This window comes from Eumetopias jubatus, unplaced genomic scaffold (assembly GCF_037043125.1).
Source record: "Eumetopias jubatus isolate StellerSeaLion01/CBP00866 unplaced genomic scaffold, mEumJub1_p1.0 scaffold_5, whole genome shotgun sequence".
Lineage (NCBI taxonomy): Eukaryota > Metazoa > Chordata > Mammalia > Carnivora > Otariidae > Eumetopias > Eumetopias jubatus.
Window position 1 is genome coordinate 148,233,188 of NW_028274811.1, and position 22,459 is coordinate 148,255,646.

The 22,459-nt window shown below is 39.8% G+C and overlaps 1 protein-coding gene across 1 annotated transcript in view; it reads right to left on the bottom strand.

Annotated features, from left to right (window-relative positions):
- ADCY2 (adenylate cyclase 2) overlaps nucleotides 1-22,459 on the bottom strand; it is a 400,165-nt gene that overhangs the window by 78,731 nt on the left and 298,975 nt on the right. Inside the window, exons 12-14 of the mRNA XM_088023724.1 lie at nucleotides 21,853-21,933; nucleotides 15,674-15,743; nucleotides 13,714-13,811 (exon numbers count right to left, since the gene is read on the bottom strand). Of these exons, the coding sequence (XP_087879850.1) occupies nucleotides 13,714-13,811; nucleotides 15,674-15,743; nucleotides 21,853-21,933 (249 nt within the window). The remainder of the gene's footprint in view (nucleotides 1-13,713; nucleotides 13,812-15,673; nucleotides 15,744-21,852; nucleotides 21,934-22,459) is intronic.

Consider the following 22,459-nt stretch of genomic DNA (forward strand, 5'->3'; position numbering starts at 1 on the left):
ATGTCCCTCCTCCCTCTTTGCACTCACCTCCCCCCCCAAGAAGGATGCAGATTAACGTTCTGTTCACACCAGTTTCGTGGTGTTCCGCAAGGATAAGAACTCAGGGAAGAAGGCTTTTCTTTTAACTGTAAGTTAGCATGCAGTCATAAAAACCCCTTTATCTCTCTTTTTTTAAGTGACAGGTGATAGAAATTCAAAATTAAAGGGAATTTGGTAAAAAAAAAATCAAAAGCTGAAAAGGGAAGAGGCATTTAAATATTCACCGCTGTTACAGATCATAGTAGCCTTTCTGTGATAACAGGACTCAGGAGCTTTGGGATGTTCTGGCCACTTGAAGGTCCTGTGATGTGGCAAAAGGGAGAAGGAATTGTGTTTGGCAGAGTAAAAAGCCTCCACTCCACAGCAACAATAAGGGCTGAAGATTTAAAGTTTCAGACAGATTATTCCCCCAGAAGGCCCACAGTCTTCTCTTTCTACACTTATTTCTTAGGTGAGGTCATTCCATCCGATGGATTTAAAAATTACCTATGTGCTGGGTTTTCCAAATTATGACTCCACCCCTAACTCCTCCAAGAAGCCGGGACTCACACACTCCCTCCCTCCATGAAGCCCCACCACGTGGATGTCTAAGATGCACACGCATGTCTTTGATGTCCAGGACTGAGGCCCTGATTCATGGCCCTCCCCCCCTGCTCCTTCTAAGGATTCTCCCTCCCTGTAAATAGCAACCCCATTTTCCTAACTGTTCAGGCCGAACACCAAAACCAACACCAACATAAAAAACCCACAGAACTCAGCTTTCTCTTATTGCTCATATCCCATCCAATAGCAAGACCTGTCTCCATCCATCTTCTTGAGATACTCCAGCAGCTACCACCTGCTCTGCTACTCCGGTACCAACCATCACCTTACCTGGTCTTCCTATTTCTAACCCTCTTCCCCTGCACAGCAGCAAGAACAATGCTTCTAAACATACCCAGATCATATCCTCAGCTGAGAACCTTCCAGGCCTCCCTGTCACACTCAGCGTCAGACCCAACGTTCTCCTAATAGCCTGGGAGGGCCAACACCTGCCCTCCCATTGCTCCTCAGACTCCATCCTCCACAGCTCTCACCAGGCTCGCTCTGCTCCCACCACCCTGGGTCTTTGAACACACTGTGGTTCCCATCATCTGGAAGATTCTTCTATCAGATAGTCACATAATTCCCATTTCAATTCATTTGGGCCTCTGCTTCAGTGTCACTTAATTAGTGATGCTTTCCCTGCTCACCCTCATCTGAAATATCACCTTCCATAGCTCCCAGAGTATCCTATTCTGTCTTATTTTTTCTTAAAGATTATCACCACTGAATCATTATATGTGTATTTGTTTATTACATTATTGCTGTGCTTCCTAATAGAATGTAAGTTATATGAGAGAAAGGGCGTTCTGGGGGTTGCTGATGCTTTCCTCACATCTCTAACAATGCTTGGTATATGAGAGCTCAATAAACAGCTACAGAATGATTCCACACGTAACCGGGTGCATGTATGTGCTTCTATCATGAGTTTCTATTTCTATAACAAATGCTCAGAATATATCCCTAGGTATAAAGTAAAGGCCCATGGCCTGTTTCAGTGAGTGAAAACATGCTCAGCTCCATTTTTATTGTTATGGTTCCTGAAATCTTACCATACCACTGACATATAGCTAAATGCAACACAAATCAGTTTTCATTCCTGGAGAGAATACTGGTTTTCATGAATTCCATTTTTTCATGATGACAGCATTTTTAGATAGGCACCCTGTTATGCAGACTAAAGACTACTACTTCTAGGCTCCCTTGGAGCCAGGTTCACACATGTGACTTAGATCGGTCTTGGGTTATACACCAAAGTGTCATGACGTAGCTTCTGGGAAGTTTCCTCAAGAGATGGAACTTATGAATGCTTTCTGCCCTCTGCTTCTGGGTCTGTTCCTCCATCTTGTTGCCCTGAATGTGGATGTTGCCATCTTAGAAAAGGAAGGTAAGGGGCAAAGTCTAATGACAGTATGGAAGTGTGCTGGTGGGATCCAGGCCCCCCAAAGAGTCCAAAGGACCAGAGTATCATACTGTAACCTTTGGTCTTTGATTAATGGGGAAAAACTAAACTGCTAACTTGCATTCAAGCTACTAATTGTGAGGCATTTCCTTACTTTCTGATGACCTGAATCCACAGCCGGCTGTTGTTGATCTCAGTACTTTTACTGAGTTCATTTACCTTGGATGGTGAGAATTATCTCCTCCTTTCCTTTCCCCCTCCCTCTTTTCCCTCCCTCCTCCCTCTTTCTCTTTCTCTCTTTCCTTCCTTCCTTCCTTCCTTCTTTCTTTCCCCTAAAATTCATACCCACTCACAGGGAGTAACTTACTTTCATAGTATCCAATATTTGGGCCCACCAATTTGGTTGCCCCCCAAAGAAAACTGCGTCCATAATAGTTAGTTTTCTATCATTTGTGTTTAGAAAATCAAGTCTACTTACAATGGACATGAATGATTCCATCATTAAAATTTCTTCTATTTTTTTTCTCCTTTTTGGAGATAAAATCAAAATGAAAGTGACTCTTTTGAAATGAGTATTAAAGAATTAATGAGCACTGATTATTCAAATGAGTAAAGGAATAAGTATCAAAGAATTTCAGGGGAAACAGGAGATCTCACATATGTAAGATTATAATTTGCTATTAATTTTGCTTAAGTAAAATACCATTATTCTTAATTTAACTTGGGCTATTAAAACACATGATATTTAACTAAATTTTATTAGAAAAAAAATCACTCTTATTGTAACAATTGCCCATGCCTGGTTTAATATACTTAGTTTGGCAGACAATATGAATAAAACCACTAAGGACTGCAAAAACAATTCAGGCTTCATCATTTTTGGTCTTTGAAGGTAGCTCACATTTCTGATAAAGTCATAGTACAAGGCAGACAGAAATGAGAGAACAAGCCAAAAAAGAGGATTCAACTAATAATTTAATTACAACTATTCAAATTCTGAGACTAGAGCTAGATTCAAGATTATGTGCCAAATAGGGATGACATTTGGTCTTCTTTTAGGCAAACCCTTCCCCTTGCTGCTCGTTTTGAGGTCATGAATTCTTCTATTATTAGTTATTCATGCACTCATCCATTCATTCATCCACTTAGTCATCATTTTTCTCCTTTTCCCAAAAAACGTGAGGCAGTTTCCCCAAAAGAAAACAAGCAAAACAAAACTAGAGGTCAGCACATTAAAAAGAAGTGAGAAGTGAGAAACATCATTATCCCAATGAAAATGCTTCATAAAGTATAACAATATTATTATTTTTAAATAGATGAGCTCATGAGAAGAGAAAATACTACATACACAGATGGTATTCACAAGCAGAATGTGAGGGGTTATTGATGCAAACCAGCCCAGGAGGAACCAGGGGCTGATCCATGCCTTGGAGTGTGAGATTTAATGTTTACGCAAGGCAGGATGCTGTCAGGCATTTCATTAATGCGAAATTGGAACTGAGCTCTTGAATAAAGTCAGAAGCCATAAATGGCTGGCCTACCAAGAAACAGGAAACCTCAAAACTATGCCCAGCAGTCTGATAATTTTCAGGGAAGTTGACTAACTAGAGCGATGAATGGAAACAGAGCCATCCTGAAATGAGATGCCCCAATCTTGCTCCATGCTAAGGGGTTAGCCAAATTCACATGACCTGTTTAGTGAAGGGACCCTGACCTTGACCTGAAGTTAACAAAATACTTTGACTTGAACTGGTGAACCCCAGAGACAACTGGCAGAGACAGACTGAAAAATATATCATAGTAACGCCTTCATAACTCAGAGCATGTGAAATCACCATGGACCCAAACCCTTGATGCTGGTGAGTTCAAAGTTAAAATTACATATAATCCAAGGAGACATGCCACCATGAGTCAACAGAGAGACCCCACAGCAGAATTCATACATTTATACACCTTAATAACAGAATGAAATAAGTGCTCTTTTCATACAATATTTTTATACAATTTCATACAATTTGTTTATTATGCTAATAAAGGAAAGAAAAAATGGAATCCTTAGGTATAAAATAAGGAATTATAAAAAATTCAGATTTAAAAAGAACCCAATAGATGTCTTAGAGATAAGTAATCATTGAAATTATACACTCAATGTGGATGAGGGTTTCACCAGAATGAATGCAGCACCGAGAAATAAAGAGGTGTAAGCTTTGAGGAAAAATTGTAAGACCTGGAACACAGAATGAACAGCACAAAATACAATTAATAAGATTTCAAGGAGGAAAAAGTAAAGAAAGAAGGAATATATAAGGTGATAATGTGAATTTGCCAATATGAATCTTCAGACTAAAAATCACACCTAGGCACTTAGGTAAAGAAGAACAAATACACACGGGGAAAGAATATACTGAAATCCCAGGGGGAGAAAAGCACCCGTGGTGGAAAGACACATGATCTAAAAAGAAATATAGTGGGATTGGGGGCGCCTGGGTGGCCCAGTCGGTTAAGCGTCTGCCTTCGGCTCAGGTCATGGTCCCAGGGTCCTGGGATCGAGCCCCGCATTGGGCTCCCTGCTCCGCGGGAAGCCTGCTTCTCCCTCTGCCACTCCCCCTGCTTGTGTTCCCTCTCGCGCTATCTCTCTCTGTCAAATAAACAAAATCTTAAAAAAAAGTTTAAAAAAATTAAAAAAAAGAAATATAAGGGGTTTGATAGAATACATATCATTCGCAGCAACAGATGATGAAATTGATGGGCTATCACCATCCTAAGAGAAAATAGAGTTAAATATAGGATTTTATACTCAGTTAAACTATTATCCAAGAGCCAATGTGAAATAAGGCAGATAAAAATATTTTAACATATAGAGAAAAAAAGAGGAGCTATTGCTACTCACAGACCCTCAATGAAAGAACTAATAAATGAGAGTCATCAGCAAGAAGGGAAATAAACTTGAAGGAGTAAGTTTTTAAAAGATGGTAAAATAAACAAGGGGATTAAGCGTACACTGGGTGAGCAGTGAGAAATGTATAGAACTGTTGAATGATTATACTGTATACCTGAAACTCATGACACTGTAAGTTAATTATGCTTTAATAAAAAAAAACATTGATAAACAAATAAATTGGTAAAGAACAAGAGTAAATCTAAATAAATGCTGACTAAAATTACCATCTGGAACAGAAGTCCTAAGAGAAATTATAGAGAAGATATAATGATTAACTTCGGAATATTTTAATACTATATATATATATATATATATATATATACACACACACACATATGTAGTTATGTTAAATACATATATTTTATATGTGTATGTTATATATATGACTGTGTGAGTGTGTGTGTGTGTGTGTGTTTATATATAGAGAGAATATGCGTGCACACGAGGAGGAGAGAGGAAGAGAGATCCTGACTAGTAAAGAAAAAGAAAAGATCAAAGAATACTGGATCAATCCTTCCGAAGTTAGAAAGTGGGAAGGTGCACCAAGAAAAGCAAGGTAATTGAAACATAAGAGGGAAAAAGTGAGGCCATACATCAGTAACAAAATCTAATACAAATGGAATCAAATCACATTAATGTAGAAAAATATCAGATCGAATAAATAAATAAATAAAAATAGAAGCTGTTTACACGAGGTATACCAAAACAACAATGGCTTCAAGAGCCCAGAAACTTATCTATAGGAAGTGTGACTCAGGAATAAATTTGTACAGTCTGGATTGTAAACACACAGATGTTTATTATATCATGTTCTGTACTTTGCTGTACCTTTGAAATACTTCACAAGAAGAACTATTTACAAAGGAAAAGAAACATGAGGACATTACCATGAAAAAAATGAAGGAAGAGGACATTATAATAAACATAATATAATATAAATGTAATATGAAGCAAGCACAGAAAGTTCTGGTCTCAACTCTTTCCATCAGAGGTGTCCGCAGACCTACTCTGAGCTCTGTCACTGCCAACACAAGGAGGGTAGTGCAACCAGCACAGAATTCACAATGTTCATTCTCAAAATCGACTTGTTGCTCAAGAGAAACACACTACTAATTGGTGATGATGCCTGACAGAATGAAATTGGATGGGTCCTCTTAAAGATACAACACATGGAAGAGAGATAAAAAAATAAAAGCAAAGACAGAAGACATCTTCCTGATGTTTTCTGAAAAGTGTAATCTCATGAATTATTTGTCTTGGTCCTTGGAAATTTTTGGGTTCTCTGGCATCATCTTTCAAGACGTCCTAATAGTGGAATTACTCGATCATATGGTAATTCTATTTTTAATTTTTTAAGGAAACTCCAAACTGTTTTCCATAGGGGCAGCAACAATTTGCATTCCCACCAACAGCGTATGTAATTTGAAAAGATATACACACCCCTATGTTTATTGCATTATTATTTACAATAGCCAAGATATGGAAGAAACCCAAGTGTCCATTGGTAGATTACTGGATAAAAAAGTTGTGATAAGCCAATTATATAAGGCAATTAATAACAAAAGCAAAGAAACACATTGACAACAATACAATAATAGTGGGGGACTTTTAACACCCCCCTGACTGAAATGGACAGATCATCTAAGCAAAAGAGCAACAAGGAAATAAAGACTTTAAATGACACACAGGACCAAATGGACTTCACAGACATATGCAGAACATTCCATCCCAAAGCAAAGGAATACATATTCTTCTCTAGTGCCCATGGAACATTCTCCAGAATAGATCACATCCTAGGTCACAAATCAGGTCTCAACCGCTACCAAAAGATTGGGATTATTCCCTGCATATTTTCAGACCACAATGCTTTGAAACTAGAACTCAATCACAAGAGGAAAGTTGGAAAGAACTCAAATACATGGAGACTAAAGAGCATCCTACTAAAGAATGAATGGGTCAACCAGGAAATTAAAGAAGAATTAAAAAACTTCATGGAAACAAATGAAAATGACAACACAACTGTTCAAAATCTTTGGGATGCAGCAAAGGCAGTCCTAAGAGGAAAGTATATAGCAATAGAAGCCTTTCTCAAGAAACAAGAAAGGTTTCAAATACACAACCTAACCCTACACCTAAAGGAGCTAGAGAAAAAACAGCAAATAAAGCCTAAACCCAGCAGGAGAAGAGAAATAATAAAGATCAGAGCAGAAATCAATGAACTAGAAACCAAAAGAACAGTAGAACAGATCAACGAAACCAGGAGCTGGTTCCTTGAAAGAATTAACAAGATGGATAAACCCCTGGCCAGACTTATCAAAAAGAAAAGAGAAATGACCCAAATCAACAAAATCATGAATGAAAGGGGAGAGATCACAACCAACACCAAAGAAATACAAACAATTATAAGAACATATTATGAGCAACTCTATGCCAGCAAATTAGATAACCTGGAAGAAATGGATGCATTCCTAGAGATGTATCAACTACCAAAATTGAACCAGGAAGAAATAGAAAACCTGAACAGACCTATAACCCCTAAGGAAATTGAAGCAGTCATCAAAAATCTCCCAAGAAACAAAAGCCCAGGGCCAGATGGCTTCCCAGGGGAATTCTACCAAACATTTAAAGAAGAATTAATGCCTATTCTCCTGAAACTGTTCCAAAAAATAGAAATGGAAGGAAAACGTCCAAACTCATTTTATGAGGCCACCATTACCTTGATCCCAAAACCAGACAAAGACCCCATCAAAAAGGAGAATTACGGACCAAAATCCTTGATGAACATGGATGCAAAAATTCTCACCAAAATACTAGCCAATAGGATCCAACAGTACATTAATAGGATTATTCACCATGACCAAGTGGGATTTATCCCTGGGCTGCAAGGTTTGTTCAACATCCACAAATCAATCAACGTGATACAATACATTAACAAAAGAAAGAACAAGAATCACATGATCCTCTCAATAGATGCAGAAAAAGCATTTGACAAAGTACAGCATCCTTTCTTGATCAACACTCTTCAGAGTATAGGGATAGAGGGTACATACCTCAATATCATAAAAGCCATCTATGAAAAACTTACAGCGAGTATCATTCTCAATGGGGAAAAGCTGAGAGCTTTCCCCCTAAGGTCAGGAAAGCGGCAGGGGTGTCCACTATCACCACTGCTATTCAACATAGCAGTAGAAGTCTGAGCCACAGCAATCACACAACAAAAAGAAATCAAAGGCTTCCAAATCGGCAATGAGGAAGTCAAACTCTCACTCTTTGCAGATGATATGATACTTTATGTGGAAAACTCAAAAGACTGCACCACAAAACTGCTAGAACTCATACAGGAATTCAGTAAAGTGGCAGGATATAAAATCAATGCACAGAAATCAATGGCATTCCTATACACCAACAACAAGACAGAAGAGAGACAAATCAAGGAGTCGGTCCCATTTACAATTGCACCCAAAACCATAAGATACCTAGGAATAAATCTAACCAAAGAGGCAAAGGATCTGTACTCAGAAAACTATAAAATACTCATGAAAAAAATTGAGGAAGACACAAAGAAATGGAAAAACGTTCCATGCTCATGGATTGGAAGAACCAACATTGTGAAGATGTCAATGCTACCTAGAGCAATCTACACATTCAACGCAATCCCCATTAAATACCATCCACTTTTTTCAAAGAAATGGAACAAATAATCCTAAAATTTGTATGGAACCAGAAGAGACCCGAATAGTCAGAGGAATGTTGAAAAAGAAAAGCAAAGCTGGCGGCATCACAATTCCGGACTTCCAGCTCTATTACAAAGCTGTCATCCTCAAGACAGTATGGTACTGGCACAAAAACAGACACATAGATCAATGAAACAGAATCGAGAGCCCAGAAATGGACCCTCCACTCTATGGTCAACTCATCTTTGACAAAGCAGGAAAGAATGTCCAATGGAAAAAAGACAGTCTCTTCAACAAATGGTGTTGGGAAAATTGGACAGCCACATGCAGAAGAATGAAACTGGACCATTTCCTTACACCACACACAAAAATAGACTCCAAATGGTTGAAAGACCTAAACGTGAGACAGGAGTCCATCCAAATCCTAAAGGAGAACACAGGCAGCAACCTCTTCGACCTCACCCGCAGCAACTTCTTCCTAGAAACATCACCAAAGGCAAGGGAAGCAAGGGCAAAAATGAACTATTGGGATTTCATCAAGATAAAAAGCTTTTGCACAGCAAAAGAAACAGTCCACAAAAGCAAACGACAACCGACAGAATGGGAGAAAATATTTGCAAATGACATATCAGATAAAGGGCTAGTATCCAAAATCTCTAAAGAACTTATCAAACTCAACACCCCAAGAACAAATAATCCAATCAAGAAATGGGCAGAAGACATGAACAGACATTTTTCCAAAGAAGACATCCAGATGGCCAACAGACACATGAAAAAGTGCTTAACATCGCTCGGCATCAGGGGAATCCAAATCAAAACCTCAATGAGATACCACCTCACACCCGTCAGAATGGCTAACATTAACAAGTCAGGAAATGACAGATGTTGGCGGGGATGCGGAGAAAGGGGAACTCTCCTACACTGTTGGTGGGAATGCAAGCTGGTGCAACCACTCTGGAAAACAGTATGGAGGTTCCTCAAACAGTTGAAAATAGAGCTACCATACAATCCAGCAATTGCACTACTGCGTATTTACCCCAAAGATACAAATGTAGGGATCCGAAGGGGTACGTGCACCCCAATATTTATAGCAGCAATGTCCACAATAGCCAAAGAGCTAAGATGTCCATCGACAGATGAATGGATAAAGAAGATGTGGTATATATACACGATGGAATATTATGTAGCCATCAAAAGGAATGAGATCTTGCCATTTGCAAGGACATGGATGGAACTGGAGGGTGTTATGCTGAGTGAAATAAGTCAATCAGAGAAAGACATGTATCATATGACCTCACTGATATGAGGAATTCTTAATCTCAGGAAACAAACTGAAGGTTGCTGGAGTGGGCAGGGTGTGTGGGAGGGATGGGGTGGCTGGGTGATAGACACTGGGGAGGGTATGTGCTATGGTGAGCGCTGTGAATTGTGCAAGACTGTTGAATCACGGATCTGTACCTCTGAATCAAATAATGCAATATATGTTAAGAGAAAAAAAAGCAGAAGATAGCAGGAGGGGAAGAATGAAGAGGAGTAAATCGGAGGGGGAGATGATCCATGAGAGACGATGGACTCTGAAAAACAAACTGAGGGTTCTAGAGGGGAGTGGGGTGGGGGGATGGGTTAGCCTGGTGATGGGTATTAAAGAGGGTACGTTCTGCGTGGAGCACTGGGTGTTATGCACAAAAAATGAATCATGGAACGCTACATCAAAAACTAATGATGTAATGTATGGTGATTAATATAACAATAAATAAATAAAAAAACCCTAAAAAACAGTATGCTAAGGGAAAGAAGCCAGAAACAGTAGGCCACACATTGTATAACTCTATTTCTAGGAAATGTCCAGAATAGCCCAATCGTTACACACAGAAAGTAGATTAGTAATTGCCAGGGGCTGGGGAGAAAAGAACGGGGAGTGAGTGCTTAATCAGTTTCCTCTTGGAGTGATGAAAAAGTTCCAGAACCAGACAGTGGGGATGTGCTCATGCAACATTGTAAATGTACATGAAGCCACTGAATTGTACACTTTAAAATGGTAAAAATAATAAATTGCATGTGTTTGTACAAAAGATAAAACCACCACCTCATGAGAGGTGAAAGGGCAAACCACAGGGTAGAGGAAGATATTTGCAATACACATAACTAACAAAAGCCTCATAGCCAAAATATACACAGTCAAATATACAAATCAATAGAAAAGAGAGAGACAACCCATTTTTTAAATGGGCAAAAGACTTGAACAGGCACCTCACAAAGAATATATAATCAGGAAACATAAAATGCTCAATATCATTAGTCATTAGGGAAATGCAAACTAAATTTCAAGAAGATAGCACTGCACACAGGCCAAAATAGCTTAATCCTTTTAAAATGACAATACCAAATGTTGTTAAAGAAATAGAGTGGCTAGAACTCTCATTCATTGCTAGTATAATGAAAATTGATACATTCATTTTGGAAAAGTGCTTGGTATCATCTAATATAGTTGAACATACACACATACCCTATCATCCAGCAATTCCACTCCTCAAAATAGCCCCAAACCAGAAACAACTCAAATGTCCATCAGCAGCAGCATGAAGAAATACATGGTGATGTATATATATATATATATATATATATATATATATATATATATATATTAAGATTTTATTTATTTATTCGACAGAGAGAGAGACAGGAAGAGAGGGAACACAGGCGGGGGAAGTGGGAGAGGGAGAAGTGAGCTTCCCGCTGAGCAGGGAGCCTGACGCAGGGCTCGATCCCAGGACCCTGGGATCATGACCTGAGCTGAAGGCAGATGCTTAACCGACTGAGCCACCCAGGCGCCCCAATGGTGATATATTTTTAAATGTAATATTATAGAGCAATAAGAATAAACTACAGCTACATGAATAAAATTCACAAACATAACATTGGCCAAAAGAACCCAGATAAAAGAGTAAATTTTGTATGAGTCCATAGCTATTAAGTTTAAAAACAGGTCCAAGTAGCCTATGGAGATAGAAGTAAAAACAGAAGTAAGGTTACCTGGAAGACGGCACAAAGGCAGATATGTAACGACTAAGCCATCCAGGTGCCCCAGGATTCTAGTTCTTAACCTGGGAGGTGATTACATGGGTGTGTTTGTGAATTCACCCGTCGGTATCCATATATTTGTGCACTTTCCGTTTGAATGTTATACCTTAATTAAAGTGTTTCTTTTTAAGTGGCTGGATAAACAATCTGTGGCACAGACATACAATTGAATCCTGCTCAGCAATAAAAAGGAATGAACTATTAAAAAAAAAGTTGTGATATACCTATATAATGGAATATTACTTAGCCATAAAAAAGAATGAAATCTTGCCATTTGTGCCCACATGGATGGACCTAGAGGCTAACTAAAAAAAGTCAGAGAAAAACAAATATCCTATGACCTCACTCATATGTAGAATTTAAGAAACAAGACATAGAAAAAAAGAAACAAAAAAAACCACTCTTAAATACAGAGAACAAAATGGTGGTTGCCAAGGGGATGCAGGTGGGTGGATGAGGGAAATAGATAAAGGGAATTAAGAGTACACTTATTGTGATGAGCACTGAGTAATGCAGAGAATTTTTGAATCAGTATGTTGTGCACCTGAAGCTAGTAGAACACTGTATGTTAATTATACTTGACTAGAATAAAATAAACGTATAGCATAAAAAAGAAATATTGTGCATAGTAGTAAAATGGATGATTTGAAAAAAAAAGTCCTAGTCACTTTCTTCTCTTCTAATTCCTTCTGATGGGTGATAATCCCTGTCTTAATTATGATGTAGGAAATATAAAAATGCTCATCCAATGCAGAAAAATAAGTGAATTTATCCACCTAAGAGCAATAACAAGGGCCCACTTCCCTTGGTAATTGTTTCACTTACATGACTTTTTAAATGCCCTTCGGCTCTATCGGTTGGTAAGCTTTGTGTGTGCCGGCAAATCTAAGGGGAGAAGGAGAAGTTTCCTGGGAACCTCTTCTAAAAGGGGCCAGACAGCTTGGGAATGAACATGTGTGAGCTATACTGTGACTTGTTACTTCTACAAATGCCTTTGTGTTGCTTCGTGCCCAGAAGAACATCCTTTGGAGTGCAGAGGGGAAAGGCAGACCATTTCTGTCTAGCTGGCTCAACACCTTCATGAGACAAAATGCGACCCAACCTCGGCAATTCAAGTTTTCCACAAATGCTACTGAAGTTAAATGCAAACACACAACTAGATCCTACTAAGTTGAAAATGGTTGCTTTGGCCTTTACAAAATATTGATAAAAGCAAAGAAGATTTGTCTTAAAAGTTTCTTTCTATATCCCCAATTATTGAGAAAAGGGCAAGAGTTTTGTTTTCTTCTTTTCCCCTTAGACTATAGAATGAGAAAGAATCCATTACTTTAAAGAAAGTCAGTTGACTTCTATGGCGCTCATGAAGAAGGTATGAGAGAGAGAGAGGCAATCTAGCAATCCCCAGAGTGACTGGATTTTCACACAGAGATGGGACTAGGAGTCCACCCCCAAGTGTCCAAGTGTGACATCCGGCTTCCTCAGTTTCTCCCCTCTGAATCCAGGTCTCTCCTGGGAAGGGTGAGCTAGACCGTGACCTATTACAATCAGAAAGGTGGCAGAGAACAGACTTCAGGGAGAAGAACGTGAAATCAGAAGAGATGGGTATGTACAGTGTGCCCAGAGCAGGTTATGTCCTTTCAATACACAATAACATTATTTGCTTATTAGAAAAAACATCTAGATATTTAGCTCCTTCTGGGTAGTTTTTTGGGCTGCATTTCTTCCACTGGGCACCAGAGTAATACAGAAATCGAAGTCAGGAGGTTAAATTTATTTTGTTAAAAATCCCTATAAGGTGAATCAATAGGTCCACATTGAAAATGCAATATTATTGTAACTAAGCATGACACACGGGAGCCACTTAGCTTCGCAGATACTGAATAAACTGGCCCTCCCCTGTTATATGACCCTTCTATTTGGAAATCTGCACTCTCTTCTATCCTTTAGTATAACTGGGCTCCTGTAGAGAAATACAGTGAACCATAGGTACTTACTTCGGTAATACCAGAATCTGCACAACGAAGATGCAGAAGAATATGAGACACGCACAGGTCACGTAGTACTTAAACGCTGGCAGGGCGGTGGCTCGGTACTGAGGGGACAAGAAGGAAGCCATGAGTGCTGTTCTCCGAGAAAGGGGCTGGAACCGTCAGCCATCAGCCTACCTGTACCTACTTCCTGCATCACGACTTAAGTCACAGATGTGGCAAAAAACAAGCTAAAGACAATGGCTGCTCATCTCTGGCAATGAGCGCTTCCTCCCTCCAAATGAGCTATGGAAGAGTTTCTTCCCAAAACCATTTTTATGAGTCTAACTGTTCCGAAACCCCTTTCAAGGCAATTGGATCACTCCAGCAAGGAGAGAGAGCAGCGGACCGGAGGGACAAGTGAGTGAAGTGACGGCACCAGCATGAGCCACGCAGGTGTTCCGGTCGCCTCGTGGGTCTGTTGTCCACAGCTATGTGGGGAAAGCAGATGACTATCCAAAAGTTTACTTTCGAAGAGTAGTTAGGAAATGCAATTTCCTCAGTTTATTTATTGATTTTAGTCTTTTCTGTTACTATTCATCTCAGTGCTCCATGGCGGTAGTAAGGGAATTTATAAGACAGAGAAGGCCAGTGGGCTTTGTTCCGGGTGTCTGATCATTCCGTGGGCTTGTGGACCTGGCTGATGGTCACCAGCAGAGCAGGCTGGGGATAGGTGGACGGAAGATGGGCTTAAATCCCAGTGGTGTCTAAAATTTGCTTCAAAGTTGGCCCTACAAATATGTAATACCAGGGGACTGTTAGCAAAAGTTGCATTTTAAAATGATGATCACCTTCTGCTTACTTGAATATTTTCTTGGTGAATTTTGTGGCTTGATGGCCAGGATAATTTGCATTCTAGTGAAGAAGCTATATTTACATAATTGCAGAAATGTGATTATATTCTACGCATTCAATTGCACTCTTATCTTTTACCTTCTTCTGGGCTTTCTGTCAAGATATGAATTGGAATTTCCTTGCAGTATTAATAAAGGAAATGGATTTCTATCAAGCAAGAATAATTTAACATTTAAAGAATAAATAACCATCAGGATCTGTTAAAGTTATTCGAGGATAAAATGGTCAATAATAATGATCAGATACATCAAACGTCCATTCGGTAAACTGTCTGTAGTCAGCATGTCGACTTAGAGGCAGGCAGTTGATCTCATTGACCGCTAACACAAAAGAAAGTCTGGGTACAACTATAAAATCCAACCCTGATGGATTCTGGATATTCTATTCAATATCCATAAAACAATGAACTGGATTTTCTCAAGAGCATTTTAAAACCAGTGCTGTGACTTTTGCCATTAATATAGTAGCTTTTGTTCAAACTAAGCCTGTAATTATATAGTCGGATGATAAAAAATTATCTCTCCCTTATTCCTTTTTCTAGATCAACACAAAACAAAAGGCAAATGTGATAAAACTGACCTAGAAGAGTGGTTGCTTTTTTGGCAATAATTACTTAAATCGTTTTAGCAAATCCACATTAAGCATGTCAAGCCCAAATATCTGCTTATTTATTTGCACTTATCATAGCTCTTACTTCAGGGGTCGCAATGTGAAACTATTTAGGTGCAATAAATACTGAGAAGTTTGGGGTTTCTAATTCTCCCAAACAGATGTTGAATGCAAATCTCCTATTTTTGTTAAAAAATTAAAATGATTTATGTAAGAAACTGCAAATTTATCCTTTTTTTCTTGACTTCTTGAATGATTTTGTTTTCTTTGAAAAACTTTTTCTAAGAAAATAGGCCATCGGGAGAGCCAGTTATGAGCTCCTGTCCTCTCCCCTTAGGATCTCAGACCTGCTGCAGATGCCATCCCCACCAGGAGTGCTGAGCAGGGTGGCTGGCCAGCCAGTAACTCAGATTTTTAAAAACTCACACTTTGGAAAAAGAGATTGGGGAAAAAAGTAGCTTACTTCTTTTTCTAGTATTTTATTGTAGAACAGGAGTGAGATTCTCTGAATGTCTTCAGACTTGAGCCACTGCCTGGAAATAAAAAAGACAGACATCATTAAACCGAACTTCCAACCAATGATCTGAAACTTTAAAAAAAATCATGTGCATTCTTCTTTCTTTATTGTAAATCATCCAAAATTGAAGATTTAAAAAAATTCATAATACCAAATAACTGGGTATGGAATCTAGGACTAAAATAAGGTGTGCAAATATAATATTGCTATTCACACATGACCCTCCTTGGGAAATTAGCTATTACAAACCAGTTGTCATACCAAATTGAAACTCACGCTCCCAAAATTAAATAACTAGGCAAATAAATCATCAAAAGGATTCAAGTTCAGCAGTAAATTTATTCCCTGATGTTTTACTGAAATCACATGGTAGGTTCATCCCCTGAAAAATATGGTTCATAGAGAAGCACCATTTTTCTTAGCTCATAGCAAGTAATACATCAGAGCATCAAAACCATTTAGAGTGTCCTCCAAGTTCTGGGAGAGAAGATCCTGCTTCTTTCACACTTACTGAAAACATTTTTATTGTCATGACTTGCATTTCTATTTAAAAAATTTTGCTTGAATGCATTTTAAAAAATGGGTAAGAATACTAATACAATAAGCAGTCGGTTCAGACCACTAACGTAGTATGTTGATGCAAACGTAAACACTCATGTGTAATACAAACATTCCCTGAGATGTTGAAAAATAAATAAAAATGATATGAAGGCATGCGTTCTTACACACTGACTTTTAGAAATTGGTTTTAAGAAGGCAGCTGAAATAAACAAAGAGCTTAAGGACAGAACTTTTCTCTAGGGACCTGGGTGGCTCAGTCAGTTAAGCGACTGCCTTCGGCTCAGGTCACGATCCTGGAGTCCCGGGATCGAGTCCCGCATCGGGCTCCCTGCTCAGCGGGGAGTCTGCTTCTCCCTCTGCCCTTCACCCTGCTTGTGCTCTTTCTCGCTCGCTCTGTCTCTCAAATAAATAAATTATATATATATATATATATACACACATATACATGAAGAACTTTTCTCTAGAACGTTGTATAACTTGCAAGTGGAACAGCGACACTTGATGTACGTAAGCCCCAGCCAGTCAGGCACAATCCCACACCCGGTAACAAAGTACATGCATGTTTGATGACATAAAGATGAATGAAATAGAAAGATACACACTCTTACGTTCATGAGCATAGGAGTATAAGGAAAAATTGAAAGCTGTGTATCAAGGAAAAAAATCTAGAGGTAAATACCAACAAAATAGATTACAGCTGGTTTGGGTCATTACACTGAGGAATCTACATTTCTATTTTCCTACTTCTCTTAAATAAATACTTCTTTTTTTTAAATAAATACTTCTATAATAAAAAATAACTTGAGTTATATATGTATATGCATTAGATATGTGTATATAAAGTGTGTATATATGTATATATCTACAAGTGTTTATAACCATCTATCTACATCTATTTCTTTTAAGATTTTATTTATTTATTTATTTGACAGAAAGAGAGAGAGAGAAGCAGAGGGAGGAGAAAGTCTCCCCTATGTGCAGGGAACCTGATGTGGGACTCGATCCCAGGGCTCCAGGCTCGTGACCTGAGTCAAAGGCAGATGCTCAACCAACTGAGCCACCCAGGCGCCCCTAGCTACATGTATTTCTATACCTATATATCAATATACAGGGAAAGAGATTGTATATGTGTGTGTGTGTGTGTGTGTGTGTGTGTGTGTGTGTGTGTGTGTGTGTGTGTTAGGACATGAGAGAGAAAATTATGTTTTATATAGATTTCTAAAAAAATGTTAAATCTGTTCAAACAATTGTCAATTCACATGAATTTCTTAATGAGGTCCTTTTCCAGCCCATTGGTCAGATGTCTGTGGATTTTTGACTCCCTGAGGTTTATTTGGGAGATGGGGATTTGAGGATCCAGGAAAGAAGGCCAAGTCCACCGTTACACTTGACCTTGTAATGGGTAAGTACAGCTACCTGCTGGTACTGGATCAGGGTCTCAAAATTGACACTGATGTTTCCCATCAGGGCTAACGACAAGTTAACCCAGGAGACCAGCACACTGGGGGGGGGCGGACTACCTGGTCTACCTGGAGGGCCCTGTGCCCAGAACATCATGTGCGTCATGATGAGCTGGACTATCCCATAAACCTATACTACAGACAGTGTGCTTTCAACAGAGGCACGGAAGTCAGTAATGTATTCTAGTATGATTGCCATTTAAAGTGAGAGCTATAAAAATGCATTCTGGTTCAAGGTTATAAGCTTTAGGTATCAGGGACATACATTTTTCTTGGTATTTCTTATTACTGTACCAGCTGCAGAAATGTGGTATTGTCCTGTTTGATGAAACTGGAGAAATCAAAGGTTGGTGAACGGCAAAAAGAGCAGAAGATAAAATCTGAGATGAATATTAACCATATTCATTTTCAAAACTGTGCACTTGTTATGAATATCACACTATGAATAATGTATGCAGGTAACTTATTCAAAACAGTTTTTTTCCCTTTATCGAGAAAGAAAAATCTAATTTCAAAATGCCCCTCGGTAATCTAAGATTGGAAATAAACTAAGAGTGAAACTTAGGAAGTAGAAGTAAAAGCATCTCCACAGGAGTTAGCGGAGCCCCATGCCCGGTGTGGGTCTCCAGCACCTGCCTGTGTCCTGCCGGGGGACAGGTGGTGCTTGAGGCCAGCCCTCACGTCCCTGTGTCCCCAGCACGTAACGATGAGTCTCCTCAGCCAGGACCACTGGGTTCTTACGACCTTTTCCTCAGAAGGAAGGAGAGTATGTCCTCCCCTCCCTCCTTCACCATCCATAGGTTCTCGGAGATGGATCAGTGCCCTTCACTGATTTGCAGGAAACTCAGACATTTATAAGCCGGATTTGGATAGCTGGAATAGGAAAGATTAGTGGGGGCTGATCTGGTCAAATATTTTTGGGAACTGGAACTACAGAGAGGCAAAGAAGGGAAGAGGAAGGAAGGGGAAGGAAGGCATGTGTGTGTGACTTACGGCGTCCTGACATCGTTCCTGACCCAGGTGGCAATGGGATGAAGAAAATCAACCCCAGCCCTGTGCTATACAACCAGTGACCTTCCACTGATTTATCCCAAGTTTTTTTTGTTTTTGTTTTTTTGTGCGAGGCCCAACTCAAATAAAGGAAATTCTAAACGAGATCCTGACTTGTGTGAGGGGAATGTACATCCACACCCTTACTCAGAACTATTCTGGAATGGAAGAATGTAGGTTCTTAGAGCAAAGGGGACACTGAAATAGAGAGAAGACCACCTTCCTACTGTAACGGCCTGAAGGTCTACATCCCCCCAATTCGTATGTAGAAGGCCTAATCCCCAGCATGGCTGTATCTGGAGATGGGGCCTCTACAGAGATAATCAGAGTTAAATGGGGTCACAAGGGTGGGGCCCCAATGGGAAGGAATGAATGTCCTTATAACAAGAGGCACCAGAGGTCCAGCCTTAAGCAAAGGCCCTGTGAACACAGTGACAAGGCTTCTGCGAGTCAAGGACAGGGCTCTCACTAGCACCCGACCGTGCCAGCACCCTGATCTTGGGCTTCCAGCCTCTGGAACTATGAGAAGTAAATGTCTGTAGTTTCAGCCCCGGTCTGGGGTCTTCTGCTACCGCGGCCCCAGTGAACTAATACACCTATCTGGGCAGTATTGAACCTGAAGGCTTCAGTGGCCTTGACTGTGCCCTCAGGCCCTGGGGCATTTGAGAAAGATGGTATTCCTGGACAAGTGGTCTCTCCGTGTGGAAGACCCACCCTTCCTCAGCCCTGGGGTCTGAGATCCTCCAGTCGATCTGTCCCGCACTTGGGCATTCGCTCTGTCCATCATGTATTTAGTCTTGGGCGCACGATCTTCTCACCTCGCCTACCCGGACTAAGTCAGAATCTCGGGCACCTTGCCCCGAGCATGTGTGCGGTGGTTTCTCTTCTCTCCTCAGGGCTTTGAGAGGTGCCACTGTGCCTTGTGTCTTGGATGCCAAGCACACGCTGCCCCTGCTCAGCCCTTCACACAATGCCTGTGAAGGGAGTAGATGAACACAGACACAGACATTTGCATCTGAATCACTGTTTCCTCTCCAGGAAACAACAGAATGGTGCATCAAGACTGGAGTCCTCACTGACTCCTCCAGAGGAAATTCAAAGATCAGAAGGACATCAGATCCAGGACCAAGAGGAGGTAATGAGTCAGGCCGAACAGAATGGGAGTGAAGCTAATTAAGAAATATATGCAAAGTAGCTTCCACTTCAACAATTTCACTTCTGACTTCTGAGTACAGCATGACATCTCTCCCTGTTTCATTTCTGAAATGTGTTGGGAAGATTACAACCTAAGTGGTTACGCCAGCATTAAACATTACCTTAGAATAAAGCTACACGAAAGCATGAAGGTGTTCACTCAGTACGCATTTGAATACGAAATGATATAGTACAGACAATCCGAAAGCCACCTCTACAAAAATAAAGCCAAGCCCAGCCCATGATTATGCTTTCTAAAGAATCCTTCAGTAGGAACACTCGAAAAGGTGGACACAGAGGTCTTTTAAGAAAGTAGAGGTCCTGCAGGAAGGCATGCTGAGGCTGACTTTATACACGGGCTTTCTATTATTACCGTAACTATTGTAATTGGCTAACTTTGTCAGGAAAAGGGTGTTCCCTTTCTTCTGATGCTGTGTTTTATTCTGGTGGGTCCCAGAGTAGTAGGTGTGATTTCCTCTGGCTGAATGAACATATCCTTCTACCCAGCCCACATGCAATCATACTCTTCCCTAGGTTTTGGCTGTCAATCGATTCCAGGTAAGCAAGTTTCTCGGTTTGTGATGTGTTGTGGTTTCGAGGGGGGCAGAGATGAAGTTGATTTTTATACTGCTTTTAGGGCCTGGCAAAGCAGAGCATTTGTCTGGGCGCTGCTGGTGTGTCCTGAGTGCTCCATGACGGGTGGACGGCCTTCTCTATTTGGGGCATGCAAAGGGGCTCTAGGCAGGTGTTAATTCAACGTGCCAGCATATGTGAACTGCAATTCTAGCCCAGCCAAGATACTTGACTGTGTATCCACGCAATCACACACACCATATACACATACGTATACGCTCGTGTAATTCTTTCATTAGTCACGTAAATATTCTAAAACGACTGCTTATAAGGAACAATCTAGAAAAGGCACATATTTTTCAAAGCTGTGTAACATAATTCTGGAAGCAGGGAATTCAGGTGAAAACATTCATACTTTTCGTGAGTCAACTTTCATGATAAAAATCAAATAGTCTGGTTTCCGTAACGATGGAAACTTTTTCATTAAGGCTTTTCATTTGGACCTGCTGATGTGTTTGCTCCAAGTTAAATTAACAAACACTCACTGAGTGTCTGATGGGCACCAGGCACCATACAGTCATCTATCTGCTGCCCTCCAGGAGTTTAGCCATGACACATGGACCTAAGGAGAATTCCAAGGCCAACGAATGTCGTCATTATGTCCAGGCTGTGAGATCTACCACCTTCTTTAATTTTCCCCTTGCATCTCCTGGACCATTTAGAGCTGTAACAGCAATTCACAGACTGAAGAAACATTCACAGATCTCCACAAACTCAGATTGAATGATATTTTGTCCCCTAAAGAATCTTTATTCCTCCCACTGCTGCCCTGAATTCAGATTCTAGTGCTCAAAACCTCTCTTCAACAACCTAGAACACAGGTGAGTCCACGTTCCCGGACCGTGCAGGGGAAGAAATGCATTTTGAACAGAGAGAGTCACACAATACAACTCCAATTTTCCCACGTGGCATTCCTATTGACATTTAAAAAATATTTCTTACTGAACACATTTTGCTATGATTTTTCTATGTTTATATCTCTTGTTGTTTGTCAGTAATTTACCCAGAGAGTATTTCTTAGACAGGAACGAAAAATTTTCTAATTACCAAAAGCTATTATTAAGGACAATTGAGGTGAATTGAACGAATGGCTTCTAAAAGCATGGCTTTGTCATGGCAAGTATTACAGAAATTATGGTGAAAATATTCGTGGAAAATATGACACGATTTTCAAATAATAGGGTTTGAAATAAAAAATATGATAATTTAAGATCATGAAGTACTCACTTTTGTGCATTAATTCCATCAATTGCTTGAATCATCCTTTCATTTAATTCTTCTTCAAATCTTTTCTTTTGGGACTTGGTTCTGTATGAAAAGGGAAACATTATGAGAGAGAATGTGACTAAGCCAAATATGAAGTTCATTTTTCTAAGCCAAATATGAAGCCAAATATGAAGCCGAAACCCCTACTTCATTCAGTCCATTGGATCAAAATTGGGAAAGAAGGAAACGAGATTATGCTAAGTGAAATAAGTCAAGCAGAGAAAGTCAATTATCATATGGTTTCACTTATTTGTGGAACATAAGGAATACCACGGAGGGCGTTAGGAGAAGGAAGGGAAAAAATAACGGGGGGGGAAATCGGAGGGAGAGATGAACCGTGAGAGACTGTGGACTCCAAGAAACAAACTGAGGGTTCTAGAGGGGAGGGGGTTTTGGAGATGGGTCAGCCCAGTGATGGGTATTAAGGAGGGTACATACCGCATGGAGCCCTGGGTGTTATACGAAAACAATGGATCGTGGATCACCACATCAAAAACTAATGATGTGCTGTATGGTGACTAACACAACATAATAAAATTAAAAAAAAAAAAAAAAAAAAAGAAGGAAA